Source organism: Setaria viridis, chromosome 8, assembly GCF_005286985.2.
Source record: "Setaria viridis chromosome 8, Setaria_viridis_v4.0, whole genome shotgun sequence".
In the NCBI taxonomy this organism is placed as follows: domain Eukaryota; kingdom Viridiplantae; phylum Streptophyta; class Magnoliopsida; order Poales; family Poaceae; genus Setaria; species Setaria viridis.
The window spans coordinates 6,321,463-6,347,221 of record NC_048270.2 but is presented as its reverse complement, the minus strand read 5'-3'; the positions used below and the strand labels follow the sequence as shown (position 1 = coordinate 6,347,221).

Genomic DNA, 25,759 nt, shown 5'->3' with positions numbered 1-25,759 from the left:
CTTTTTCAGATCTAGTCTGACGATTTTGGACTCATCAACCTCGGTCCATTTAGAATTAGAACCAGTCATGGTAGCCGATCTATCCCTTATGTCCCTAGTGGACCAACACACGAAAGCACTCGAACGTGCAGCGTGAGGAGGGCTCCTTGCTGCTCCTCTACATAGACTGGTCAGACCGGTTTCGCCGGCGAACCCGGCGAAGAAACCAACGAACGCTTGCCTGGGAGGGATCCCGTTAGGATAGGTGCACCTTGGGTTGTTCTAGGGTTTGCAGGTCACCTAGAACGTCCTCAGACGTCATAGAGACGAAGGAAGAACAATAAGATGGGGTTGGAAAAGCTAGGAAAAAGAGAAAAAAGGTACGGTAAAAAGGCAAAAATAGTAGATTGATTTGTTTTTGATCGATTGGATACCTCTCAATCGGCCATGGCCCTTTATATTTATAGGGAGAGGAGGTCTTGCCCCATTAGGAGTAGAAATCCTTACAAATCTCGTGTCAAAATACAACTCCTAACTCGGACTATACAGACCAAACCGGTCTGACCGCCTTGGCAAACCAGTCTGACCGGTTTCTTGGGTGCAGATCGTCCTGAGGTCATAACTCTCTCATCCGAACTCCAAATCAAACATTCTACAGATGCATTTTGATCTACTCGACAAGTGCTACACAATGATGAAGCCCAATTTGCATTATGAGAACTTCGGTCAAACCGGTATGACCGGTTTAACAACCGATCTGCCCAGATCCTTCCTATTTTGGTCATGAACAGATCCCGAGATGGACATTTGGGTGCCTGGCCAGCTGATAAATAAATGAAATCCCAGGCGTCTTATGCATAGCATTTGCCATTGTTGTTTTTTACCCCCGGAGGAATCACTGCACGCACCTGGTGCCCAGCCAATAAACCACAGTGTCAAGCAGACAGCTGAGCAGAACCACACTAGATTTGTTTCGTCAAAATGTGCTTCTCGTGACCAGCAGATTAAACCAAGTTATTAAGCGCAACCGCGTAGCAGGTAGCTGCGTGGTCGCATGCGCGTGGTTGGTGAGATCTGTCGTAGGGACACGTTTACGTCCTCTATGTGCTCGCGTCTACAGTACACTACCCACTGTAGCACAATGGCCGCACCAGTAATAGACGTACGCGTTGCCTCGTTGTCCATGGCACCAACCTCTGCAGCCGTGTTATTCCCAGCGGCGGTGGCGGCGCTGATGGCGATGGCGCTGCAGCTCTCGGCAGCCGCCCCGCCGCCACGGGCACCAATAGGGCAGCCCGGCTGCAAAACCACTTGCGGCAACGTGAGGGTGCCGTACCCCTTCGGCTTCGGGCCCTCGCGCTGCTACTGGCCGGGGCTCAACCTCACCTGCGACACCAGCAGCCACCCCCCGCGGCTGCTCCTCGGCGACGGCACCCTCCGGGTCACGGACATCTCCCTCTTCGGCCTCCACGACTCGACCGTGCGCGTCGTGCGCTTCGGCTCTGTCATAAACGCCACCGGCGCCGGCTTCTGGAGCGCCCCGTTCGGCCGCGGCTTCACAGAGCACGGGTACCTGCTGTCCTGGGGGAACGAGCTCGTCGTCTTCGGGTGCAACGTCGTGGCGACGCTCCTCGCCGACGGCATCGGGGTAGAGACGACGAACACCCCGGGGAGGATCGGCGGCTGCGCCAGCCTGTGCGCCAAGGTGATCAGCGGCGGCGAGTTCATCATCGACACGGCGGACGCGAAGTACGGCCCGATCGGCGACTGCTCCGCCGGCACCGCGGGCTGCTGCCGGTCGCCGGTCACCATGCCCGCGCCGCCCAGACAAGTGCAGGCCATGCGACTGAACAGCAGGAGCGACACCGTGGAGGAGAAGCAGCTGCCCGTTAACGTGTTCGTCGCGGAGGAGGGGTGGGTCGGGCAGCTGAGGAACAAGTCGCTGCGCACCGACGAGGTCAGCGAGGTTCCCTTCGTCCTGAAGTGGAGCGTCACGCGCGGCCTGCCGCCGGGCCCGGAACTCGACGACAGGGGCGAGTGCGTCGACGAGGTGCGCCGCATACTGTGCAAGAGCAGACACAGCAGTTGCTGGAACGCCATGCCGGGTCCAGGCTATACCTGCCAGTGCGAGAATGGTTACGACGGCAACCCTTACCTCGCCGGCGCCGGCGGCTGCCAAGGTTAGTTTACTACTCCGACCCCATCGTAATCAACTATAGTTTGGTTGTGTTGTACTTGTGCATGAACTTTATCAAACTATACATAGCTGGACTAGAACTACGTCGTTCTTGCTAGACTTTGGCTACCACTTATTAATGCGAGTAGTATATGTTTAATGTAGAAAAAATATACGCCAAAATATATACATATACTGGTTCTCCATATGCCTGTAGCAATGAATAAAGTGTTGTACACTCTAGGGGTGGTAAAGGGTGTAAAATTTTATCCCGACAATTTTAAGGATCGGGCTGGGCTAAAATTCTATATATTATTTTTGGCCTACAAATGATTGAGGACCTAATTAGATTGCGAAGAGGAGGGTCTATTAACATCCCTATATACACTACTAGGAAAGTGCCTTTAATACCAGTTGAGAATCCCCATCAGTACTGAATATGTAACCGGAACCGTGAAACCGAAGGCCTTGTTCTCCCATACTGGTTGCATGGCTCTACTACTTTTAACACCGCTTGGTATCTTCATCGGTACTAAATGGCACGTAGTTTGTCTAAAAAATTATAAAAAGAATATTTAAAATCTAGGGGGGCTACACACATTGCTAGTCAGAAGTCACACAATTATTCGCACCCACGTGATAGGGTTCGAACCCATGACTACTCACCTTGCATCTCACCTACATAGAAGATCTCACCAGTTCTAACTCATAGATACATATGTGGTGGATGGAAGGTGCTTTTTCTAGTAGTGGTACGCGAAAACAATTAATCAATTCTATTTTTGAAAACAAGCCAAGATATAAACACAAGCTTCAAGCTCGGTTAGCACACTACTAGTTTTCCTTACATTATCTTATTGGAGGCTTTTTACCATATTTTTGTACATGAGGTACCATTTTCGGTACCTAGATATCAAGCAGCAACGGCAAGGCTTTCAATCTATTCATAGTAAGATAGGCTAGAGTTTACCTAGGAGGCTAGGACGTCTTAAGGCGGTTCCAAACCTATGGTGACCATGAGCACTGTCTATACTGCCACATCAGTAAAACATTTTAATTAGAAAATGTATCTTCCAACGCCTAGTTTATTTAGATTGATCCATAATATAAATTGTCAACATCCTCTCTCTATTCTCTGTCCACTCATTTTCTCTCTCGCGCTCTCCCGTATCCTCTCTTGCGCTGGAGCGCTCAGCACGGCCATGGCAATGGTGAGCCGACGGCCAAGGGGATCCGCATAGGACACGGCAAGCCGGCTGGCGGGGCAGTAGCAACGAATGACAGCAACGGGGAGAGCGTGCGAATGGACCCAAGGGCTAGCTTATACTATTTATATAAATTTTGTGAAGATTGTTCTATAACGTTGTCTTGAAGCTGGCAATTCATGAAACCTTAGAAGAAACCGGATATGTCGCAACAAGAAGGGCAACGCTTCCGCTAGTCCTAGACTCCGAACTTTCAATTGCTTAATACTAATCGAGTTGTAGAGAACAATGCGAACTGAAGCAATATTTCCGGATTCACTCCGCCTTCTGAAACTACTAAAGGGAAGTTCTAGCAGAAAGGGCACAGTGGCTGGACCACGCATGGTCAGCAGCAGTAGGGAGCATGCTGCGACGAAGACATGGCGGTGGCGAGGTCGAGGCGCTCAGAACCAAGGAGGAAGTGCTGCTGGCGCCTGGCGGCTAAGGCGTAGGAGGATAGCTTTGGAGGAACGGCGAGAGGGGAGGCTGCAGTCGGTGGGGCGTCCCACGGTACGGTGCGGTTTGGATTCTCTGTGCTCACCGTCGTAGTAGCTGCTTCCTCACCGGCAAGCTCTGTGGTGCCGAGTTTGCGGACGAGGGGCTCTGCGGCCAGACCTTCGGACCTCCAAGCTCGACATTGAGGCTTTGGAGCTTGCACGGTGGGCAGTTCTGGAGCGCACTCGGACGGCGGCTCACGCTGTGGTTGAGGGCGTCTATGCCTCCAAGCTCGATATCGCCTCATCGAGTTTCTGGAGCATGCATAGGGGCGGTGCCAGGGGTGCATGTATGGACGGCGGTGCGGAGGGGACCACACGCGGGCGGTGCAGGGAGGTTGGGGCGAGGTCCTGGTGGCGCGACAAAAGGTTCAGGGCGTGGTGGCGAATAAGGTATTTGGGCTGCCTGATGTTGGTTCCCGCGAAAGAAAGTAGGGAACAAAGGTCCATTGACCTTGACCCAATTAATCAATAAAGAAATGGTGTCCTTCTACTCTCTCCGTTCTTAAATATATGATGCCGTTGACTTTTTTTGACTATTCATCTTTTCTACAAATATTTTTGCAAATAGATAAACCTACAAATTAAATCTAAAGTACATTTAACAATAGATATAATGATACACATTTTACTTTAGTTAATTAATTCGTTCAATAGATATTGATGGTCAAAGTTCAAATAAAAAATCAACGGCGTCATATATCTAAGAACGGAGGGATGGAGTATCTTTCTCCTCTCTGTATATATTGTCACTTTATAATATTCTGACATGTTACCCTGTTAAATTACATAGAAACTATATGAGGTTGAGGGGCTATTCATTCAAGGATAATAAAGGGTCGTTCTATTAAATGGACTATAAAAAGTGTTGGCATTTGTGCGTTTCATGGCTGCAGATATCAACGAGTGCAAGTTGTCAAGTGAAGAGAATGGGTGCTTCGGTGAATGTATCAACACGATTGGCAAAATGTACTGCCGATGCCCGCATGGAACTCATGGCAACCCCGGCGTCAAAGGTGGCTGTTTCAAGATCAACTCCACTACAGGTCAGTACATACACACCTGGCTTGTGGGTTGTGGCCCTTGTTGCTGCCATAGGAGCAGTAATTTGATGTATACATTTTCAGCAGATACACCATTGCCTACGGTGGCTCCAGCGCCCATAGCGCTGCCCAACAACTGCAACGCCACCTGTGGCGACGTTCGCGTGCCGTACCCCTTCGGCTTCGGGCCCTCCCACTGCTACAAGCCGGGATTCAACCTCACCTGCGACACAAGCCACAGCCCTCCACGGCTGCTCCTCGATGGCAACGGCACCCTCCAGGTTGCTGGCATCTCCTTGTCTGACTCCACGGTGCGCGTCATCCATCACACCCGCATCGACGCCTTCGACGTCGTCACCCGGAGCTACGGACGAGAAATTACGAGTGCTGTTAGCTTTCAGCTCCCGGAGATCGGCGAGTCCTATATGCTGTCCGCCAGGAACGAGTACGTCGTCTTTGGGAATGGCGTGCAGGCCACCCTGTACGGGAACACGTACAGAAATGGCAGCGGCGCCAACAGCAACATCACCGGCTGCGTCTCCAGCTTCAGCTCTGGCCCGTTCGAAGAATATCGGAACTGCTCCGGCGGCGACGGCTGCTGCCATGCGTCAATCTTGGCGGGCAGCACGCCCAAGAAAATGGAGTTCAGAGGGCTCGTGAATACAGGCCTACACATCGACATGCCATTGGCGGTCGTCTCAGAGGAGGGGTTGACCGCCCAGTGGTGGGACACGATCTTAAACAGGACGGTTAGTCTGAACACTTGGATACCCCGTTACTTCTCATCTCCCCTTGTTTTACAGTGGGCGGTTAAGCAAGGTTTCCCAGCGCCTGCCGGCAACTCATCGGGGCAGTGCCCCGGGGACGTGGCCAGCCGCCTTTGCAGGAGCGAGCACAGCAGCTGCCGGCAAGAGAATGGAGGCTATACGTGTTACTGCCACAAGGGCTACCAGGGCAACCCTTACATTACCGACGGATGCAAAGGTCACTACTGATTCTAGTTTACTCGAGTATACTCATATACATATACATATACATATATATTCACTCCGATACATATGCAGCGGTCAATTATATTGTTGTTTATTGATTTTCTGGTCGCCTAATGACCACAGATGTCGACGAGTGCAAAATACCAAAGAGGTGCTTCGGCGACTGCAAGAACTTGCCAGGGAAATTCAAGTGCAGGTGCAAGCTAGGAACATTTGGCAACGCCAACAAGCCCCACGGCTGCGTCAGTTCATCCGTTATTTTGTCCAAGTTCATCAAGAAAAATAAAATTGGTTTGTCAGCTGCCAGTGGCCCGGTGCTCCTGCTTTTGGTGCTGGGAACAATGCTAGTACCCCGCAAGATTGAACAGCACAGGATGAAAGTATTAAAACAAAAGTTTTTCAAGCAAAACCGTGGACAATTGTTGCAGCAGTTGATGTCGCAAAAGGCAGACATCGCAGAAAGGATGATCATACCAATAGATGAGCTTGCAAAGGCGACAAACAACTTTGACAAAGCTCGTGAGCTTGGTGGTGGAGGGCATGGTACTGTGTACAAAGGAATCTTATCAGACCTGCATGTCGTAGCCATCAAGAAATCAAAGATTACGGTCCAGAAAGAAATAGATGAGTTCATAAATGAGGTAGCAATCCTGTCACAAATCAACCACAAGAATATTGTCAAACTCTTTGGATGTTGCTTGGAGACCGAGGTTCCATTGTTGGTTTATGAGTTTATTTCTAATGGAACCCTTTATCACCATCTCCATGTTGAAGGACCAAGGTCGCTATCATGGCGCAACAGGTTAAGGATCGCAACTGAAATAGCCACTTCCCTTGCCTACCTTCACTCGTCAGTTTCTATCCCAATAATACATAGAGACATCAAGTCCACTAATATACTTCTTGACGATACATTGACATCGAAGATATCAGACTTTGGAACTTCAAGGTACATTCCAATGGATAAAACAGGGTTAACAACAAGAATTCAAGGGACAAGAGGATACATGGACCCTATGTGCTGTTACACCGGCCGTGTCACAGACAAAAGTGATGTCTATAGCTTTGGTGTAATTCTCATGGAGCTACTCACTAGGAAGAAACCATTTTCATATTTGTCCTCTGAAGGTGATGGCCTTGTTAGCCATTTTGTCAACCTACTTGCTGTGGGAGATCTTGTCCAGATAATAGACCCACAAGTTATAGAGGAAGCAGGCAAGGAAGTCCATGAAGTTGCTACACTTGCAGCATCTTGTGTAAATTTTAGAGGTGATGAAAGGCCAACTATGCGACTGGTAGAACATACACTAGAGGGGATTTCGGGTTCTAAGAAGTATATGAAAGATGATATGGTAATAGCTGAATTCAAGAATGATGGCGGGAAAATATTTGAGGATGAATCAAGCAGAAGATACAGTTTGGAGCAGGAAATGGTGATGTCTGCAAGGTACCCTCGTTAGCACAGCATTATGCCTTGTACATTAGCATAAGGGATTATTTAACGTCTCCTGGATGTAATCTTCATATTTGTAGCGTGGGGACGTCTAGCCCCATGAATAATAATCAAATCCTTGGCAAAAATGATCTACAACCGATGTAGAAATCATATTTCAGACTTGTCCAGTAAAAACCGAACACCCCTCTCCCCCACTTATTTGGAGTTCCGACATGCAAAATCGGTTTAGGCTTATATGAGCACCTCGTGATCACCATAACTTTCACATCTGAACTTCAAATTAGACAATCCATATGTCCATTCGGATCATCTTAGTGAGAGAGCGCTTCATCATGGTGCACTTAAACTTATGATTTGACCTCCTCTTGATGCTGTTTTAAATTTTAATTGAATCGTCCTTTTTTTTAATATGATGCTCAGGGCTTCCAAAACACATAAACATGGCAATCTTGCAAAATAATACACGTTAGCATTTGAATTGGTTGTTTTGGCCTTAATCTCGCATATCATGCCTAATTGGAGTGTCAACAATGTCAGTCCCATTCGAGCAATCCAGCAACATGCATGCTGAGCAGCACCTGAGTCGAGCCATCACATATTGTTGTCATCGTCGTCGAGGCGGCCGAAGCTGCTATGGATTGAATTAAATTGGACAGTCTAAAACCGCCAGGTCGCCTAAACCATCCCAGTTAAACCTGTGGGTGAAGAGGCCTGGGGGGAATAATTGTCATAATGTGGAGCAAGAATCTGTCAACCGTAGAATGCAAGTATGCACTCCCTTCTTCCACAAATATAAAAATTTGTAGAATTTGTTAGAACATGTTAGAGCAGGTCCAATAACTTCTCGATATGCCTCGCACGTCAACTATTGTTGATGTGGAGAAAGGAGGAGAGTGAGTGTAACTCGTCGATGGATCCGTCGCCGGTCGTACAGCCAAGTATGAGCTCCGGCTTTGCAGCCAAGTCCGTCGATTCCTAACACAGTTTATGATGGCAGGAGTAAAGAATGGGCCATGGTAGAGAGAGTGAGAGAAACATGGAGAGAAGGCTATAGTTTGTGATTTTGGTGATTGAGTGACAATGCAATGTAGTCATTGGGACTGGTTTGTCAAGTATTTGCCTTGTAGATTTTATAGGTCCCAAGAATACAAACCAAACCATAGTAAGATCCAAATTATGGTATTGATATGACCAAGCCATAATATCTAGGATTATTCTATAGTATTTAAGTATCCAAATAATAGATGATCCAATTGATGGTATTCATGGTGCTCAAATGGCAGTATTCAACTTAGAATAATTCTAGAGATAGAATTTGGATTTTCACTGTCATTTGAGCACTTAAATACTATAGAATAATTTTTCAAAAAAAAGGCAGGCTAATGGGCAAACATATAGTAAGCGCACACGGTATCTTTCCAAAAAGTTAATGTTGCGCGGCTCCAACATATGCGTGGATCGTATAACCTCCAGGTGTTGTCCACAGCACATATATACTAGTTTTTTTGCACGTTTTTTTGGTGAGTTGCGTTGGTTTCAGTAGCCACGAAGTACCCGCAATTTGTTCCTCTTTGGTCACGTTCTTCACGTTAACGCTTGTAGAGCAGCTCTAGCAATGCGCTCTAAACAAAGCTATTTACATTTTTTAGTAGGGTTGTTCCTACTTTCCAAATGTTTAATTTTTACTCCTACCTCCATCATCAATTCTAAACAGCCCACGCTGATAGAGGCTAAGGCGAAGTAATACCCTAGCACCTAGCGCATGGGGTGCCGGCGCGCGTTGCGCCGTCGCCGATACAACCGGTGGCGAGCGGCCGGGTGCACCGCGCACGGTCGCATGGAGCGACGGAGCCACGGAGGTGCAAGTGCCATGGCCGGCGATTTGCGCCAGGGAAGAGCGTGTGAACTAGTAGGACTGAGTATGGATCGGATGGAGTGAGAGATACGATCTGAAATTCGCACAATTGCCAATTTGACGAATCAGTTTTCATTCGTTTTCTTATTTGCTTTGGTGAATTGGTGATGTTGGAATAATGTAGATCCCGATTTGTTTTATTTACTTCAGTTTTATTCTGATGTCCTCGGCCAGTACAAGATTATTATTTGTACAAGATAAAGTAAATTCTTATCATGGTTAAGCTTTTTAAATCTAGTTCCTCTTAGGGGGTGTTTGGAAAGGGGTGCTAAACTTTAGCACCTCACTTTTAGCACACTTTTAGCATTTGAACTCCCAAACAGGGGTGCTAAAAGGTGAGTGCTAAAGTTTAGCACCCTTGTTTTCTTTACTGGTGTTAAAAGTGGTCCCCAAGCCCACTTTTTTCCTAGTTGCCCCCTCTCTCTCCTCTCCATTTTTCCCCAAGCCAGTCATAAATGAAGGCAATGTAGTCATTTCTCACCAAGATGCTAAACTTTAGCATTGTATCCAAACAATCCCAAGTGCTAAACTTTAGCACCCTCAAATGGAGTGCTAAAGTTTAGCATTGTGTATCCAAATGGGGCTCTAGTGTGCTTTCGCTACTTTTCGGCATGCTTATGATGTTTGGTAGATTCAAACAGGATACAAACTCCTAAAGTTTAATAGTGTACTAAAGTTTAGGACCCTCAAATTGCTAGTCCTAAAGTTTAGTACAGGGTTGTTTGGATGGACTATTAATCTTTAGGACCCTAGAGGGAAAATATCATTTTTACCCCTCAAGTACTCCTCTAAACTACCCTGCACTGTTCACGTCATTAATGCATGCGAGGGCAATAGGGGTAAAGGGGGACTTGGGGACCACTTTTAGGAGAAATAGGATCCATTAGGATCCCTCGCCCTCCTAATGAAAATGGCCCTCCTAAAGTTTAGGAGTGCACTTTTAGGACCCATGTTTGGATGCACAAGTCCTAAAGGTGTCCTAAAAGTGAACTGCTAATATTTAGGAGGGTGTATCCAAACAGGGCCTGCGTAACATATGTAAACTAATTGAGCAAACAAAACGAGGGTGTGATTGTGAACAGTGAACTACGCGGAACAAGCTGCTTGCACTACTTATAGTTTTGGTAAATTAGTCTAGGTGGGTGACTTATATTGATGTTGACATTTTTCTTTTCTTTCAAATAATATGCCGGTGGTGTGCTCCATGGAGTGAAGCATGTATATATGCTGGCTCTTTTTTGTTGGGATATGGATCATTAATTTCTTGACTACTCCCTCCATTCTCTTTTGATAGTCCTATTTCATATTGGCACAATAACCAAGGAAAGATAATTCTGCTTATCATCTATGTAATTATGTCATTAGCTATTCCTCGTAAACAAGCAATTCATAAAGGCTCAGGCTTACCCACACAACCAGTCTCGGGTGGAAGAATGAAGGGTCATGCGTCAAGCTCGAAATACCTATTAAATGGATGGATAGTTGGATTGAAATAAGACCATCAAAAAAGAATTTTTCAGATTTAAAAATAACCCTATCAAAAAGAACGGAGACAACAAAAGACATGACCTAATCGGCCACTCTGTTTATACAGGACGTGCCTATTAACACAAAGCTCCAATAGTCATCCGTTGATTGATTACATATGGTTGATTGATTGACTTAACAAAGGGAAGCACTCGCTGCGACAGTCTGCCTACACTGCACTCCCTACTTTTTGGAAAGCCAGGATGCTAATCCTTAAATAAAGGAAAATATACAAAGGATGCTTGCTAATCAATCTAACCATCAAACATATAAAAAGCACACACGGTATCTTTCCATTAAGTTAAGGATACGGCTCTAACCTGCTTACCTGCACATACATGTATGTACATACTTAATTTTTGCGCGTGTTTGGTGAATTGTGTTGGTTGCAGTTGCCACGAAGCATCCGGCAATGTCCTCCTCTTTGATCACATCCTTCACATGCATGCTCCTACGGTCCTATTTCTCATTGTATTGTTTTTGGTGCCTCCTGTAGGTTACATGCCTGAAATTGAAGAGATTGCAGGCGTTGTGGACATATCTGAACAGAGAGGTCAACAAGGAATTTTACCCTAGTAGTGAATGCAAAGATTAGACAGGGGAAGTTAGTGGAGAAGGGTTTTGGTGGCCCCTACTCTCTAGTAACATCTGGGCTTAGACGGACAATGGCCGAGGAGGCGGTGAATGGTGAAGGAATCACTGCACGCGCCACGCCCAGCCAATAAACCATACTGTCAAGCAGGCATGTAAAGGTAGAGGATGCGCAGATCGCTGAGTTGGACACCCGATTTGTTTAGCCAAAGTGCGCTTCTCGTGACCAGCAGATCAACTAATCTCAAGTTATTACATGCCAAAGTGCGGGCATGCGCGTGGTAGGTGAGATCTGTCATCGGAACACGAGTTTGCCAATGTCCCGGCCGGAATGCGCAGGTACCTAGCGAATCCATCCATATACATATCCATGTCCTTCGTGTGCTCGATCGCACACTTGACTAACTGTAGCACAATGGGAGCAGCTAGTTAGCCGGAGAGTCGCAGCTCATCAGGAGTGTGTGCCTTGCTGCAGTAGGAGTAGCTAAGTGCCTAAGTACACACGCCCATGATGTCGCCAACCTCTGCAGCTGTGCTATTACCAGCAGCGGCTACGGCGCTGTTGGTGATGGCGTTGCAGCTCCCGGCTGCAGCAGCAACCACCTGGCCGCAAGGGGCACCGATAGGGCTGCCCGGCTGCGACACAACCTGCGGCAGCGTGCGCGTGCCGTACCCCTTCGGCATCGGGCCCTCCGGCTGCTACAGGCCGGGCTTCAACCTCACCTGCGACACGCGCCACGGCCCCGCGCGGCTGCTCCTTGGCGACGGCACCCTGCGGGTCACCGATATCTCCCTGCGGAACGGCACCGTGCGAGTCATCAGCAAAGACCTCATTATCAACACAACCGACGACTTCCCCCCCGGCGGCTTCAACGCCTCGTTCGGCCGCGCCTTCAGGGAGCACGGCTACCTGCTCTCGGATAGGAACGAGCTCGTCGTCTCCGGGTGCAACGTCATGGCGACGCTCTTCGCGCATATCGCCGGGGCAGAGAACCCTAAAACCATCAGCGGCTGCGCCACCTTCTGCCCCAAGGTCGACGACATTGGCGGCGTCAGCATGTTCACGGGACTGTCTACGGGCAAGGAGGTGAAGCGCTGCAGCAGTGCCTCGGGCGACTTCACCTGCTGCAAGAAGCCCCTGTTTCGTAGAAGCCGGCCCGATGGAGTAGTGGAGGCTAAGTGGTTCAACAGTGGGATGGACCACAACATGGAGCTGGAGGGTGTGGTGAGCGTGCTCGTCGCCGAGGAGGGGTGGGTCGACGACAATGGGCTCCCCTATGTGCACGAGTTCGTGGAGGCTCCTCTTCTCCTCGAGTGGGAGATGACCGTGGGGGACGCGCCGAAGCACGACAACTGCTCCGAGGACGTGCGCCGCATGCTCTGCAAGAGCGAACACACCTCTTGTTCGGCCAAGATAGCAGGCTACGTGTGCCACTGCGACCCTGGTTACGACGGTAACCCTTACCTCGAGGGAGGGTGCCAAGGTTAGTTACTAACCCTTAACTAGATTGATACAGATTGGAAGTAGAAAAGCACTAGGCGTGCCTGTTTTTAGCTAGGGAAGTCAAGCTCTCAATATTAAGTCATCATTTAATTTGGCATGGACAGAGTGAGTGCTATACTAATTTCTCAATGTGCTTATCATATTTACTTCCACCATGCATGTATTGGCTCTAGACATCAATGAGTGCAAGCTCCCAAGTGAAATGATTGCTGAGTGCTTCGGCGAGTGCTTCAACACGATCGGATCATACCAGTGTTTGTGCCCGCCAGGAACTATTGGCAACCCTCTCATCAAAGGTGGCTGTGTCCATTATAACTTCACTACAGGTCAGTACACTTCTCTAACTTTCTGCGGTCGCACTTCTTGGACGCGCAGCTCTCTGATCAATTCTTGCTGAAGAGTAGTAGTAATTAAGTATTCCTTACAATTCCAAATTATAGTTCAATTTATTCATCGTAACTCAAAATTCTCTGACTTTGATCAATTTTAGGTCTGATCAAATCCACCAAGAAATATCTAAATTTATAGTGCATTTACTTGGTATTGTAGATGTTATTATATTTCTCGTATAAACATGATCAAAATTAGACAAGTTTTGAATGAAGGGAGTAATAAGCCTCCACGTGGAAATTCTAGAATTTTTTAAATAAGACACGCGGAACATCACTCTAATCAATATTAACAATGAGAAGCAATGGATCTATTTTGTTTTTTAAATAATTGCCCACCTTCAATATCACAAAAATGGTCTAAAGGTGCTCCTAAATCTGTATTTATATTACCCATGTGTGTGCTATTATGAAAACAATATAAAGAAAACCCTAAATCTATATATAAATTACCATAAATCTATATATAAATTACCACAAATATTATAAGGTAATCCCAAATTCTTCACCTAAATTACTTGCCTAGGACACTATTAAGAATGTCGTAAAGTAATCCCAAATCTAAAACACCCCTTTACAATTATTAATAAAAGGTATTTATATTTACATGTCGTTTATCACTAGGCATGCATATTGACTTCCATTTTAAAGACATAGCTTAAGAAAAGCTTTTAGCCAAAACATGTCAAATATACATGGAGCCGACAGCAAATGTGAAAGCTATGTGTCGGCGATTGGTAACCTCGTCTAGCAAGGGTGCTCGATCCCGGACTAGGGGATTGAATCGACAGCAGGATCTGCCAATGACAATAAGCGCACAAGGGGTTACACAGGCACTACAGGGGAATCCACGTTTACTATGGGTCCCAAACCCCTTTAGTATTGGTTGTTCAGCCGGTACTGCTATGTTGATACTAAATGGGGATTTTTAGTACTTACTAAATAACCGGTACTAAAGGGGAGCCTTTAGTACCGGTTGGGGTCAGGGGGGCTTGAATAATTACCGGCATCATAATGAACTTCCGCTTCATACACAGACAGGACAAAAGGTTGAACATATATAAAGTCACAGGACAAGTGCTATGACCACTACTAAACTCGCTGAATGGATTGAATCCATCCGTACTTAAACCAAATCTTATGTTCCTTACATCCTTTTCAAACTTTGAAAATTCTCTACCAATTGTTCTCCACTAGGACCCATCAGTGTGGTCTCATTATTTCATCTTGCTTACGTTCTTCTTTGTGTCAACACATCAACTTTGCATGCGCCTTATTTTTGAACAAACGCTTCAAGTGTGGTACTACAGAAAAATACCACATTACCTTCACAAAAACTTTCTTCTTGCTGGGCTGCCCCTCAACATCATCGGGGTCATCTCGTTTGATCTTTTAACACAGCGCATCGCACACAGGGCAAGCCTTTAATTTCTCGTATTCCACATCGCAATAGAGGATACAGTCATTACGACAGCATGCACGTATCTTTTGTACCTCCAATCCCAGAGGGCAAACAACTTTTTTAGCTTCTTACATTGAGCTCGGCAATTCATTCCCCTCGGGAAGCATGTTCTTTATGATTTCCAATAACTCATTGTCAGATTTAGTGACCGACAGTTTACCAGGGGGTTACCATGTGGTAGATTTGTAGGCGAGGGAGATCGTAAGACTAAGAACTCAAATGGTAACACAGGGGCGCAAGGTTTAGACAGGTTTGGGTCGTCGGAGAGTAATACCCTATATCCTGTGTTCTGGTAGATTGTATTGCTGGTATGATATGCGAAGAGTTAATGTACGGTGGGGTGAGTTACCCTCGGGGGAGGGGGGTGCCCCTGGCCACCTGATATAGGATGACTGTTGGGATACGAGGTAGGCTACACTAGCGCAAATCAAAATTTCTACCGTGTAAAACTGGGAAGAACTGCCGTATAAGGATCACGGGATTACCACTCGACGCACTACTGGTGCGGAAGATGTAGATTTGCGTTGATGCAGTGAAGATGATCAACGTAGTCGTACGTAGTCGATCACTTCAACGTCCAGCAGCTCCTCAGCAACTCGTCCACGTGCAGCAAGATCGCCCTCGTGCTGCGGCTCGTCGTCGGCTCGTCGTGGCTCGTCGGCAGCTCGTCGTGGCTCGTCCGCAGCTCGTCGGCGGCTCGTCCAAGTGCTGCAGGCGCAACACCTCCAAGGTATCCACATGTGCAGGGAGGAAGCGTCGCAAGCTGGACTGCTAGATCCGCAAGTTGCAACAGGCGAGGGCGTGGGAGGCGCGGCAGGTGTGTTTCGCCAAAAAGGTGTGTCCCTAGGGCGCCCCCACCCCTCTATTTATAGAGGTTCCTGCATCTGTAGCTCGGGTTCCATGCAAGCAAGCATAAGGCAGCTTACTTTGAGGTTAGCATCACATGCTTTCTTGTAAGCATTCTTAGCAGCAGCGGGTGCATGTTCAGCAGGTTCTTCTGGTAGTGGGTTGTCTAGAACATCTTTCTTTTTCTCAGCCCTGAGAACAATTCTCAGGTTACGGATCCAATCCGAGTAATTTGTTCCATTCAACTTGTCCTTCTCAAGGACCGAACGCAAAGCAAACGATGTGGTGGTGTTGCTAGGTGACATTTAATCTACAACAAAAGTAATGCAAAATATACTAAGACAAACGTATCCATGATAGAGAAAATCACATTAAACTATTTTAACAGAATCTACTCCCACTAAAATCAATATCCCTCTATTGAAACTTAGTGATTCAGGATCCAAAACTAACAAGTCTACTAGTGAGCTTTAGCATCACCGCTAGCAAACAAGGTAGATCGGTAAGCAACTTTTGCTAATCATATCACATATGACTCCTGTTGTTGGGTGACATCTCTATGTCTCGTCGCCCAACCTTTATGCCCCAAGGTCCTTAACCGTTAAGATAACCTTGTTAAGCAAACCAACCCTTATGCGCGTAAGTGTCCGACACAAACCTGTCTAGTCAAGGAAAACTAGTGGTACCCAATTTCATAGACCCACCACTAATTGTACAAGACATGGGACAGTGCAAGTTTTAGTTGGGAGGGCATACTAACTTAAACTTTTGTGAGGGATCGTTCTACTTCTAACATCACAGCATGCAGAAAGTAAAACATAAACAGAATAGCATTCATACAGTTGTGACACAGTATGGCTCATTTTCATATGGTGATCTCCATCTCCATAGAACCTGTTCACCATGGTGATCTCCATCTCCATGTTCCATGTGCGTCATCCTCCTGGTGATGAGTCCTCCAAGAACTACAACATGCTATTACGCCTAATAGCTAGTAAAGAAGCTAGTAATGAAGATTACATAGTTGCTTGGATCATCACAGATTGGTACGCAGACCATTAAATACAATAAAGTGACACCACATATGGCTCTGGCCGTGTTGCCGTACGCGCGACACGCAGGTACGAATGAGTTACACACATGCATCATATACATAAAGGGCCATACTGATCACAAGGTACATACATCCTGCAAAACAAAGTTAAGCGTCCTAACGTTCCAAACTTCGGATGCCCGAAACTCCATCTTCCAAGCCGAATTTGGGAAATCTAATTTTGCTGAAAATGGCGAAGTGGTTGAATTTTATGTGTAACTTTTTTTGTAGATCAATTTTCATATAAAATTCGCCCCGATCCGAGATCGTACCGAAAAGTTACGGCTGATTTACCGAAGCATACGCATACGGCAAAAATCTTGACCCCGGTAGTAGATCCCATCTACTATTGCACATCTAATGCGCCTGGCGTATGACCCTGGATTTCGATTCAACCAATCATATTGATCTTCGCTCACTGCAACAAGAATTACGTGTATCACTTAACTCCGATGGCGGAAACCGACCGGTAGGAGTATGTCGTTACACTACCATTGCAGCAAGAGCACGAAACCAGGACATAGATCAAACTGAAAACTCGTATATCTCCATATGCACACATCCCGAATCCAAAACAAAGCAGCTACAGCTCTGATACCATTGCAGGGATACGAGGTAGGCTACACTAGCTCAAATCAAAATTTCTACCGCGTAAAACCAGGAAGAACTGCCGTATAAGGATCACGGGATTACCACTCGACGCACTACTGGTGCGGAAGATGTAGATTTGCGTCGATGCAGTGAAGATGATCAACGTAGTCGTACGTAGTCGATCACTTCAACGTCCAGCAGCTCCTCAGCAACTCGTCCACGTGCAGCAAGATCGCCCTCGTGCCGTGGCTCGTCGGTGGCTCGTCGTGGCTCGTCGGCAGCTCGTCGTGGCTCGTCCGCAGCTCGTCGGCGGCTCGTCCAAGTGCTGCAGGCGCAACACCTCCAAGGTATCCACATGTGCAGGGAGGAAGCGTCACAAGCTGGACTGCTAGATCCGCGAGTTGCAACAGGCGAGGGCGTGGGAGGCGCGGCAGGTGTGTTTCGCCAAAAAGGTGTGTCCCTAGGGCGCCCCCACCCCTCTATTTATAGAGGTTCCTGACGGGCCTCTGGGTCCGAGGCCCATTAGTACTTCTAAACCTAATCCAACTCGGATCAGATCCGAATTGGGCTTGCAGCCCCTGAAGTGTGTGACCCTATGGGTTCGGATACGTATAGACATGGCCCGAGTACTCCTACTCGGCCCAATAGTCGGTAGCGGCCTCTAGCAAGACGTGCCAACTCCTATACGCACACGAAGATCATATCAGACGAACTATCACAACATAATATACATGTTATTCCCTTTGCCTCACGATATTTGGTCTAGCTTCAAGCCGACCGCTCTTTCTCGATCCTGTGATTCGGAATCCCTTTGTAGGTTAACTCTTAACCGTACGTAGCATGGCCATGCATTTTCGGATCCGATCACTCGAGGGGCCCAGAGATATCACTCTCAATCAGAGAGGGGAAAATCCCATCTTGATTGACCATGTCTCATAGCATGCTTCTTGACAAACCCGAAAGCTACCTTTATAACTACCCAGTTACGGCGTAGCGTTTGATAGCCCCTAAGTAGGTCGATCCACATCTAGAATACATGCGAAAATCTCAGGTCTAAGGACAAAGCGTATATGTTGTTTAAAGAGAGAACTACTTCTCGTGTTGGGTCAGTCCTAGCACATGTCTCCACATGTGTCCACATTATTAGTTCAACATCTCCATGTCCATGACTTGTGAAACATAGTCATCAACTAATACATGTGCTAGTCTAATATTCATGTGTGTCCTCACATGAACTCCGACTAGGGACAACTTTAGAATAACCATACAAGTAAAGAGTTTCACATACAATTCACATAATTGCAAATCAATTCAAGTAGCCTTTAATGGATATTCAATGAACACAATATAGAAATCATGGATACAAATGGAATATCATCATCTCTATGATTGCCTCTAGGGCATACCTCCAACACTGACGACCTAGGGTTACAATTGGATAGGATCTAATTCTAGTCGGTTGTTACATAGAAAGCAATCTGAATTGAACTACAACAAGTATCTCGCGATATCCAGGCAGAATCTGCTCGCCCAGCCTCCGAGCTTGTGCTCCACGTGTCTTCATGCCTTGCCCCGCACACCATGATTAGGTGGGGCCCACTTGTCAGGCTGGCCAGTATCCTAATGGGTGGGGACCCGTTGGTACTCTTATCCCTCAAGCCCCCGAGCAATGTGGAGTCGAACAGAAGCCTAATGGATGCGCAACGAAGCTTGTAATGTACTTGACTGAAGTTGTGGAGTTGTCATAGCAATGGAGAGGCTGCGTGCTGCTCAGAAAAAGAAACAAAAATTGAAGCTTCCACAGGCGTATGACCAAATTACGCATGGTTATGCGACTGCTGAGCTCTGGGATGTCTGGCATCCTGTAGATCGAAGGGAAGCACATGCAGGGTGTCGCAAGACGCACTTCATATGGAGTAGCCCCCGAGCATTTAAGCGATTAAAGTAATCAATTAAGTGGTTAAGAACTTGATATATTGTTTCTGTCATAAAAAGGGATCAAAATATAGCACCCAGCCCTCGAGCATGAGGACCGGCCGACCTGCAATAGGCGCCCAGCCCCCGAGCGCGAGGACCGACGAAGCTGTGGAGGCATGCCGACTTGATGTAGATGCCCATCCCCCGAGTGCGAGGACTGGCAGAGCCAAGGAGGCATGCCGACCTGAAAGAGGTGCCCAGCCCGCGAGCACGAGGACTGGCGGAGCCACGGAGGCACGCCGAGTCGTCTGTGGCGCCCAGCCCCCAACCTTGGAAGCACTCTAAGTCGCCTCCCGCTGCCAGCCCCCGAGCCTAGGAGATCGATCGGGTGGCAGGAAGCACGCTGAGTCATTTGTGGTGCCCAGCCCCCGAGCCTGGGAGCCGGACGAGCTGTGGAAGCACTCCAACTCACCTACTGCCTCGAGCTAGAGAGGTCGGTCGGGCAACAAGAGGCATGCCGAATCGCCTCCTGTCCCGAGCCAAAGAGGTCGGCCGGGCAACGGGAGGCGCGATAAGTAGTTTCAGAGCAGTAAAAGGACAATACAAAAATTATGTAGCATAATGTAGAGCATTTAATAATTGAATAACACAGAGTTTTATCAGCGTAAAAGTATATCCTTGCGCGTCCTGCTCTATAGCACCTAGCCCCTGAGCCTGGGAGGTCGGCCGGGCAACAGGAAGCATGCCGAGTTGCCTCCCGCCCCGAGCCAGAGAGGTCAGCCAGACAATGGGAGGCACGCCGAGTAGTTTTGGAGCTTTAAAATGATAATACAAAGATTATGTAGCATAATGTAGGGCATTTAATAATTGAATAACTTAGAGTTTTATGAGCATAAAAGTATATCCTTGCGCGTCCTACTCTTATGGGCTATATAATTTCCTCGAGTAGTTAGCCTATTACATTTAAGCACCTAGCCTTGCTTAGCTAACAGTCTGCTGAGAGCGGATCTCGAGATTGTAGATGGGGTATCACAAGATGAGTTGAGGTTTCACGGATTGAAGCGTGTGCTACCCAAGTACTTTAGCAACTGTTAAGAGAGATGGACAAGCCGCAAAGCAGTCGGAACTGTGCAGAAAAACAAGGAGCGTGCGCTGGGCACTCAGAGGGCGCAACCCCCGACAGACCGTGTAGTAGATGGACCAAGCTGTATAAGCAGTCGGAGGTGTGACAAGGGTGGTCGGCGAAAGTCATGAAGGCATAGGAGAATTGAGGCGTGTGGAGATATACAAAAGCTATAAAATATTTAAATGAATATATGACTTATCTTGGTTTGTGGCCGAGTCAAAGAATGTGCCAAGTCGGCTGAAGGCCTTGATGAAGGATTCCGCCGTGGAGTGTGCCAAGAATGTCATGGTGCTTCTGAAGATGCACTTCCCCGGCTAGCTGTGAAGTGCGTCGGAACAGGCGTTGCCAAGGACTTTGATGCTAGTAACCTCCTGAAGCTAGCCGAGCAATATCAACAAGCTGCGGAGGACGTAGTTAAGGAATTAGACCTATAATGAAAAACTGTAAAATGTATCAATCTATGCTGTGGGGCAAAAAGACTTGTTGATTAACTTCTGTAAGGCAAAATGCCTTCCCTCCCTTGGTATGTTTGATAGGACACTGTATGGCCTAGGCATGTGGTTGCTAAGCGCCTAGCCTTGCCTAGCCAGTACTCTGCTAAGAGCGGATCTCGATCTTGTAGAGGGGTGAATGCAAGGTTGTCTAGCTTTTGCATTATAGGACGCCATCCACATAAGTTAGTCGCACAACCTTGAGAGGGGTAGGAGAAAAGTTGGGACCTGAAGGTCGGCACGTAGCGGGGGAAGCCCCCGAGCGTAAAGGTAAGGGTGTGGTCTGTCGAACAGGTCGGACAGCCCCCCAGCACGATTAAGAGCTCAGCTAAGAAAGCAAGAAGGTAGTAGGTACGCAAAAAACCTTTGAGGTTTTATTTATTCAATGTAAAATGTAAAGAGAGTACATAGATTTTAGGTCCTAACGGTAGAAGCACTGCAAGTGTTGGATGTTCACCACAGTTCGAAAACTTGGTGGGTTCGGGTGGGTCTTTAGATTGGATCTAGAAAGACTGCATGAGTTTTGCGGAAAACATGGCAGCCAAGTTCTTGATGCCAAAAGGGGCATGGGGAGAGCCCTGCGCTGACCTTCTAGGATGTAGTGCCACCTCGGAGAGGTTGATGCACTCAGCAATGGTGTTGCTGATGCGTGGGATCCACTCTGAGAGAGAGATCGCCGACCTGCTGAGCAAGTGGCATGATGATCCTCGGGTGAAGACCTTGCTCCGTCGATACAGGTCCGACGGATGCCGAGCTGGTGGCGGACACCGAGTCAGCGATGGAGGTGGAGGAGTCGGAGTCCACTAGCATGCTCCCAAAGCAGAACTGGTTCGAATTGGCGAGGAAGTCCTTCATGCTCTTGGGGAAGATGATACTGGGACGGGATGCCATTGAGCTCGCTAGGGAGGATCTCATGATCACCCCTACTTGGCACGCCAACTGTCGGTTTTAGTGACCGGCAGTCCACCAGGGGGTTACCTAGGTAGTAGATTTGTAGGCGAGAGAGATCGTAAGACCAAGAACTCGAATGGTAACATAGGGGCACAAGGTTTACACAGGTTTGGACCTCTAGAGAGTAATACCCTACGTCATGTGTTCTTGTGGATTGTATTGCTGGTGTGGTATACGGAGAGTTAACGTGCGGTGGGGTGAGTTACCCTCGGGGGGCACCCCTGGCCACCTTATATAGGCTGACGACCTAGAGTTACAATTAGATAGGATCTAATCATAATCGGTTGTTACATAAAAAGTAATCTGAATCGGACTACAAAGCAATGCGAGCAAAGTAAAATCTAGAAGGGCTTGCACGGTATGTATTTATTCCAGCCTTGGTCCATCCTAAGTAGTGTAGGATTTCTTCAACCAATTTGACCAGCAAGATAGAGATCGGAGCCACATCTTTTTAAGTTGAGGTGCTTAATGGCCCTCCTCTGCTGCGCCATATGCCGGCCCGAAGGTAACCCTAGTTAACGATACCCATGGAAAATCATACAGTATAAATTGTAACAAAAGTCTATCACAATTGAGAAATTATTAGAAGGTATCTATAGGAGTGTTGTGTTAGAATATGAACAAATAAAAAAAGAACAAAGACAAATAATTTTTATTTGTAGTGAATCATAAACTTATCTACTAATCCGCTTATATTTCTTAAAATTACTGGTTTAAAATTACTGGTCTGTACAAAAGTACGAGTTGACGGAGTAGTATATTAGCAGGCTAACCTTGTTCTTCTGCTGTACTTTATGTTTGTATTTGCAGAACCTATGGCGGAGCAGATGATAGGGTGGCCCAACTGCAGCACCACCTGTGGCAGCGTGCACGTGCCGTACCCCTTCGGCATCGGCCCTGAGTGCTCCTGGCCGGGGTTTAACCTCACCTGCAACACCAGCTACAACCCCCCGATGCTGTTTCTCGATAGCAACAACGCCTTCCGGGTCATCGACATCTTGTTACGTGACTCTACGGTGCGCGTCACCCAGCAAACCTTCTTCGCTTACTACAGCTGTGACAATGAGTCGGTTAGCAAGCAGCTGGAGGACATTATCAGCGAGCCCTATATGCTGTCGGCAAGAAACGAGTTCATCCTCTACCAGAGCGGAGTGGACGTGAGGGCCACCATGCACGGGGAGTACAGAAATGGTGGCGGCAGCAGCAGCAACACTTCTGACAGTATCATCGCCGACTGCACCTCCAACTGCAGCTCTGTCCGAGTCGGAGATCATGGTGCTGGGATCCATGCCGGCGACCACTGCTACAACCACGATGGCTTCTGCCGTGTGCCCATCTCCACGGGCAGCACGCCCAAGAAATTGGAGTTCAAATGTCTTGACCTGAGCACCAGCAAGGAAAATGTCTCCGGGAATATTCTTGATCCTCACTATGCATTCGCATTCATCTCAGAAGAGGGGTTGTCGTCCGATCATTGGTACAGGATCTTAAACAGCACTAGTCCGGAGCTGAATATGGTGGTACCTCCACTTGTTCTACGGTGGGCGGTTAAGCAAGGCATCTCAGCGCCTTCTGCTGACAGCTCGGGGCAGTGCCCCGTGGGCGTAGCCAGCCTCCTTTGCAAGAGCGAGCACAGCATCTGCCGGCATGAGAATGGAGGTTTTACATGCTACTGCTCCACCGGCTACCACGGCAACCCTTACATCGCCGACGGATGCCAAGGTAACTACTGAATTTCGTCAACTACTCCTCTCATGCATGCATGCTACTACTGGAGTAATGACATATGGACATATATATAGTATGTAGTATGTACTACTTCCATTTCACATTATTCGTCATGGGATGGAAGAACACGTTTCTCAACATTTGTTCATCATTTTGGGGGATTAAATTGTTAGCTATTGTTCATTCTGGTTGGTTACAGATATAGACGAGTGCAACATCACGGCGATACGCAATTCATGCTTTGGCGATTGCAACAACTTGCATGGGGGCTTTGAGTGCCGCTGCGAACGAGGAACCCATGGCAACCCCTTCAAAAGTGGCGGCTGCGTCAGGTCCCCCACAGGTGACAGCCACTAGATCGTCATTATATATGTTTGGATTATGCTTTTCCACTGTTATATATATTCTGAAGTTTTAGAAAATGATAATAGTATATATGCATGTACATTTTCAGGTTTAATCATTGGTTTGTCAGTGGCTAGTGGACCAGCCCTCCTACTTTTGGTTCTGGGTATATTATTAGCAACCCGTAAGATTAAACAGCGCAGGATTAAAGAATTGAAACAAAAGTATTTCAAGCAAAATCGTGGACAGCTATTGCAACAGTTGGTGTCCCAAAATGCAGATATTGCAGAAAGGATGATCATACCGGTGGACGAGCTTGCAAAGGCGACAAACAACTTTGACAAAGCTCGTGAACTTGGTGGAGGAGGACATGGTATAGTTTACAAAGGAATCTTGTCGGACCTACATGTCGTAGCCATCAAGAAATCAAAGATTACAGTCCAAAAAGAAATAGATGAGTTCATAAATGAAGTAGCAATCCTCTCTCAGATCAACCATAAGAATGTGGTCAAACTATTTGGATGTTGCCTTGAGACAGAGGTCCCATTATTGGTTTACGAGTTTATTTCCAATGGAACCCTTCATCATCATCTCCATGTTGAAGGACCAAGGTCATTGTCTTGGGGGAACAGGTTGAGGATCGCAGCTGAAATAGCATCTTCTCTTGCCTATCTTCACTCATCAGTTTCAATCCCAATAATTCATAGAGACATCAAGTCCAATAACATACTTCTTGACGACACATTAACGTCAAAGGTGTCGGACTTTGGATCTTCAAGGTATATTCCGGTTGAGCAAACAGGGTTGACAACAAGGGTTCAAGGAACAATAGGATACTTGGATCCTATGTACTTTTACACCGGCCGGCTCACCGAGAAAAGTGATGTCTTTGGCTTTGGTGTGATTCTCGTGGAGCTGCTCACCAGGAAGAAACCATCATATTTAACCAGTGAAGGTGACGGCCTTGTTTCCCATTTTATCAACCTATTTGCCAAGGGAAACCTTGTCCAAGTAATAGATCCACAGGTCATAGAAGAGGGAGGTGAGGAAGTTGAACAAGTTGCCGCACTTGCAGCATCGTGTATAAATCTAAGAGGTGAGGAAAGGCCAACAATGCGACAGGTGGAACATACGCTGGAGGGACTTCGGGGTTCCAAGATGTATAAGAACAATGATATGGTAGCATCAGATTTCATGGATGATGGAGTTATGATTAGCAGTCCGTCATCAACTATAGAAGGCCAAAGATTATTTGAGGAATCAAGCAGAAGATACAGTTTGGAGCAGGAGATGATTATGTCTGAAAGGTACCCTCGGTAGCGCTGCGTGGTCTGTGTCTTAGTCTTACTACACATTAGCGTAAGAGATTGGAGCATTAACTTGATGTGTGATGATAATACGAACGGGATCCTCTGTATCTTACTACTGTTGCTTTTGTTTGTTTAGCATGATTCAGCTGTACCCCTCTCAAAAGAAAAATGCATACCAGATCAGAGTTTGTAGATCTGCTTTTGTCTATGTGGGCCAAGAATAACAGATCGTCATGCGGCATGTGTTGCTTTGTGAGGTTTGCGTTATGAAATCTGGTTCTCCCTGCTTCCCTTCACCTGCTCACTCCCATGGCTGAGCACAAACAGGGGCACACACGAATGTCTGCCGCGCGCTGTCCCAGGCACAGCTCCTCACAGCATCCAGGCATGCAGAGCATCCCGTCTCGTAATCGACTCCGCGCTGGCGACAATTCTGTCGTCTCCGACTCCGATTTGGTGGACCTAGTCGGACTCGCGGATCGGAGCCCTCTCCGGCGCCTTTATAGCACGCGCCTCAATCATCAGCAGGCAGCTCAACCACGCTCACATTTACTCGCACGGAGGGGTAACCAACCCATCATCAGTTTGT

General features: G+C 47.3%; 2 protein-coding genes across 3 annotated transcripts; both read left to right on the top strand.

Annotated features, from left to right (window-relative positions):
- The first annotated feature begins 988 nt into the window (after window positions 1-988).
- On the top strand, window positions 989-7,541 carry LOC117866950 (wall-associated receptor kinase 3). 2 transcript variants are annotated; one of them, XM_034751255.2, is made up of 4 exons: window positions 989-2,159; window positions 4,790-4,939; window positions 5,021-5,920; window positions 6,052-7,541. In XM_034751255.2, exons 1-4 carry the CDS (start codon window positions 1,034-1,036, stop codon window positions 7,386-7,388), a joined length of 3,513 nt encoding a protein of 1,170 aa, XP_034607146.2. In that variant the 5' UTR covers window positions 989-1,033; the 3' UTR covers window positions 7,389-7,541. The 2 variants fall into 2 exon arrangements, with proteins under 2 accessions (XP_034607146.2, XP_034607147.2); XM_034751256.2 differs by having other exon boundaries at window positions 991-2,159; window positions 5,024-5,920.
- A 3,870-nt stretch (window positions 7,542-11,411) lies between these two features.
- Window positions 11,412-25,442, top strand: LOC117866859 (wall-associated receptor kinase 4). Its single transcript, XM_034751150.2, has 5 exons — window positions 11,412-12,901; window positions 13,095-13,247; window positions 22,598-23,509; window positions 23,715-23,858; window positions 23,970-25,442. Exons 1-5 carry the CDS (start codon window positions 11,926-11,928, stop codon window positions 25,178-25,180), a joined length of 3,396 nt encoding a protein of 1,131 aa, XP_034607041.1. The 5' UTR covers window positions 11,412-11,925; the 3' UTR covers window positions 25,181-25,442.
- Window positions 25,443-25,759: the final 317 nt, after the last annotated feature.

Coding starts and splice junctions, on each gene's coding strand:
- LOC117866950 (XM_034751255.2), top strand. CDS start 1,034: ATGCGCGTGGTTGGTGAGATCTGTCGTAGGGACACGTTTACGTCCTCT. Junction 4,940..5,020: donor CAAGATCAACTCCACTACAG/GTCAGTACATAC, acceptor ATACATTTTCAG/CAGATACACCATTGCCTACG. Junction 5,921..6,051: donor CATTACCGACGGATGCAAAG/GTCACTACTGAT, acceptor TAATGACCACAG/ATGTCGACGAGTGCAAAATA.
- LOC117866859 (XM_034751150.2), top strand. CDS start 11,926: ATGATGTCGCCAACCTCTGCAGCTGTGCTATTACCAGCAGCGGCTACG. Junction 13,248..22,597: donor CCATTATAACTTCACTACAG/GTCAGTACACTT, acceptor TTGTATTTGCAG/AACCTATGGCGGAGCAGATG. Junction 23,510..23,714: donor CATCGCCGACGGATGCCAAG/GTAACTACTGAA, acceptor GGTTGGTTACAG/ATATAGACGAGTGCAACATC.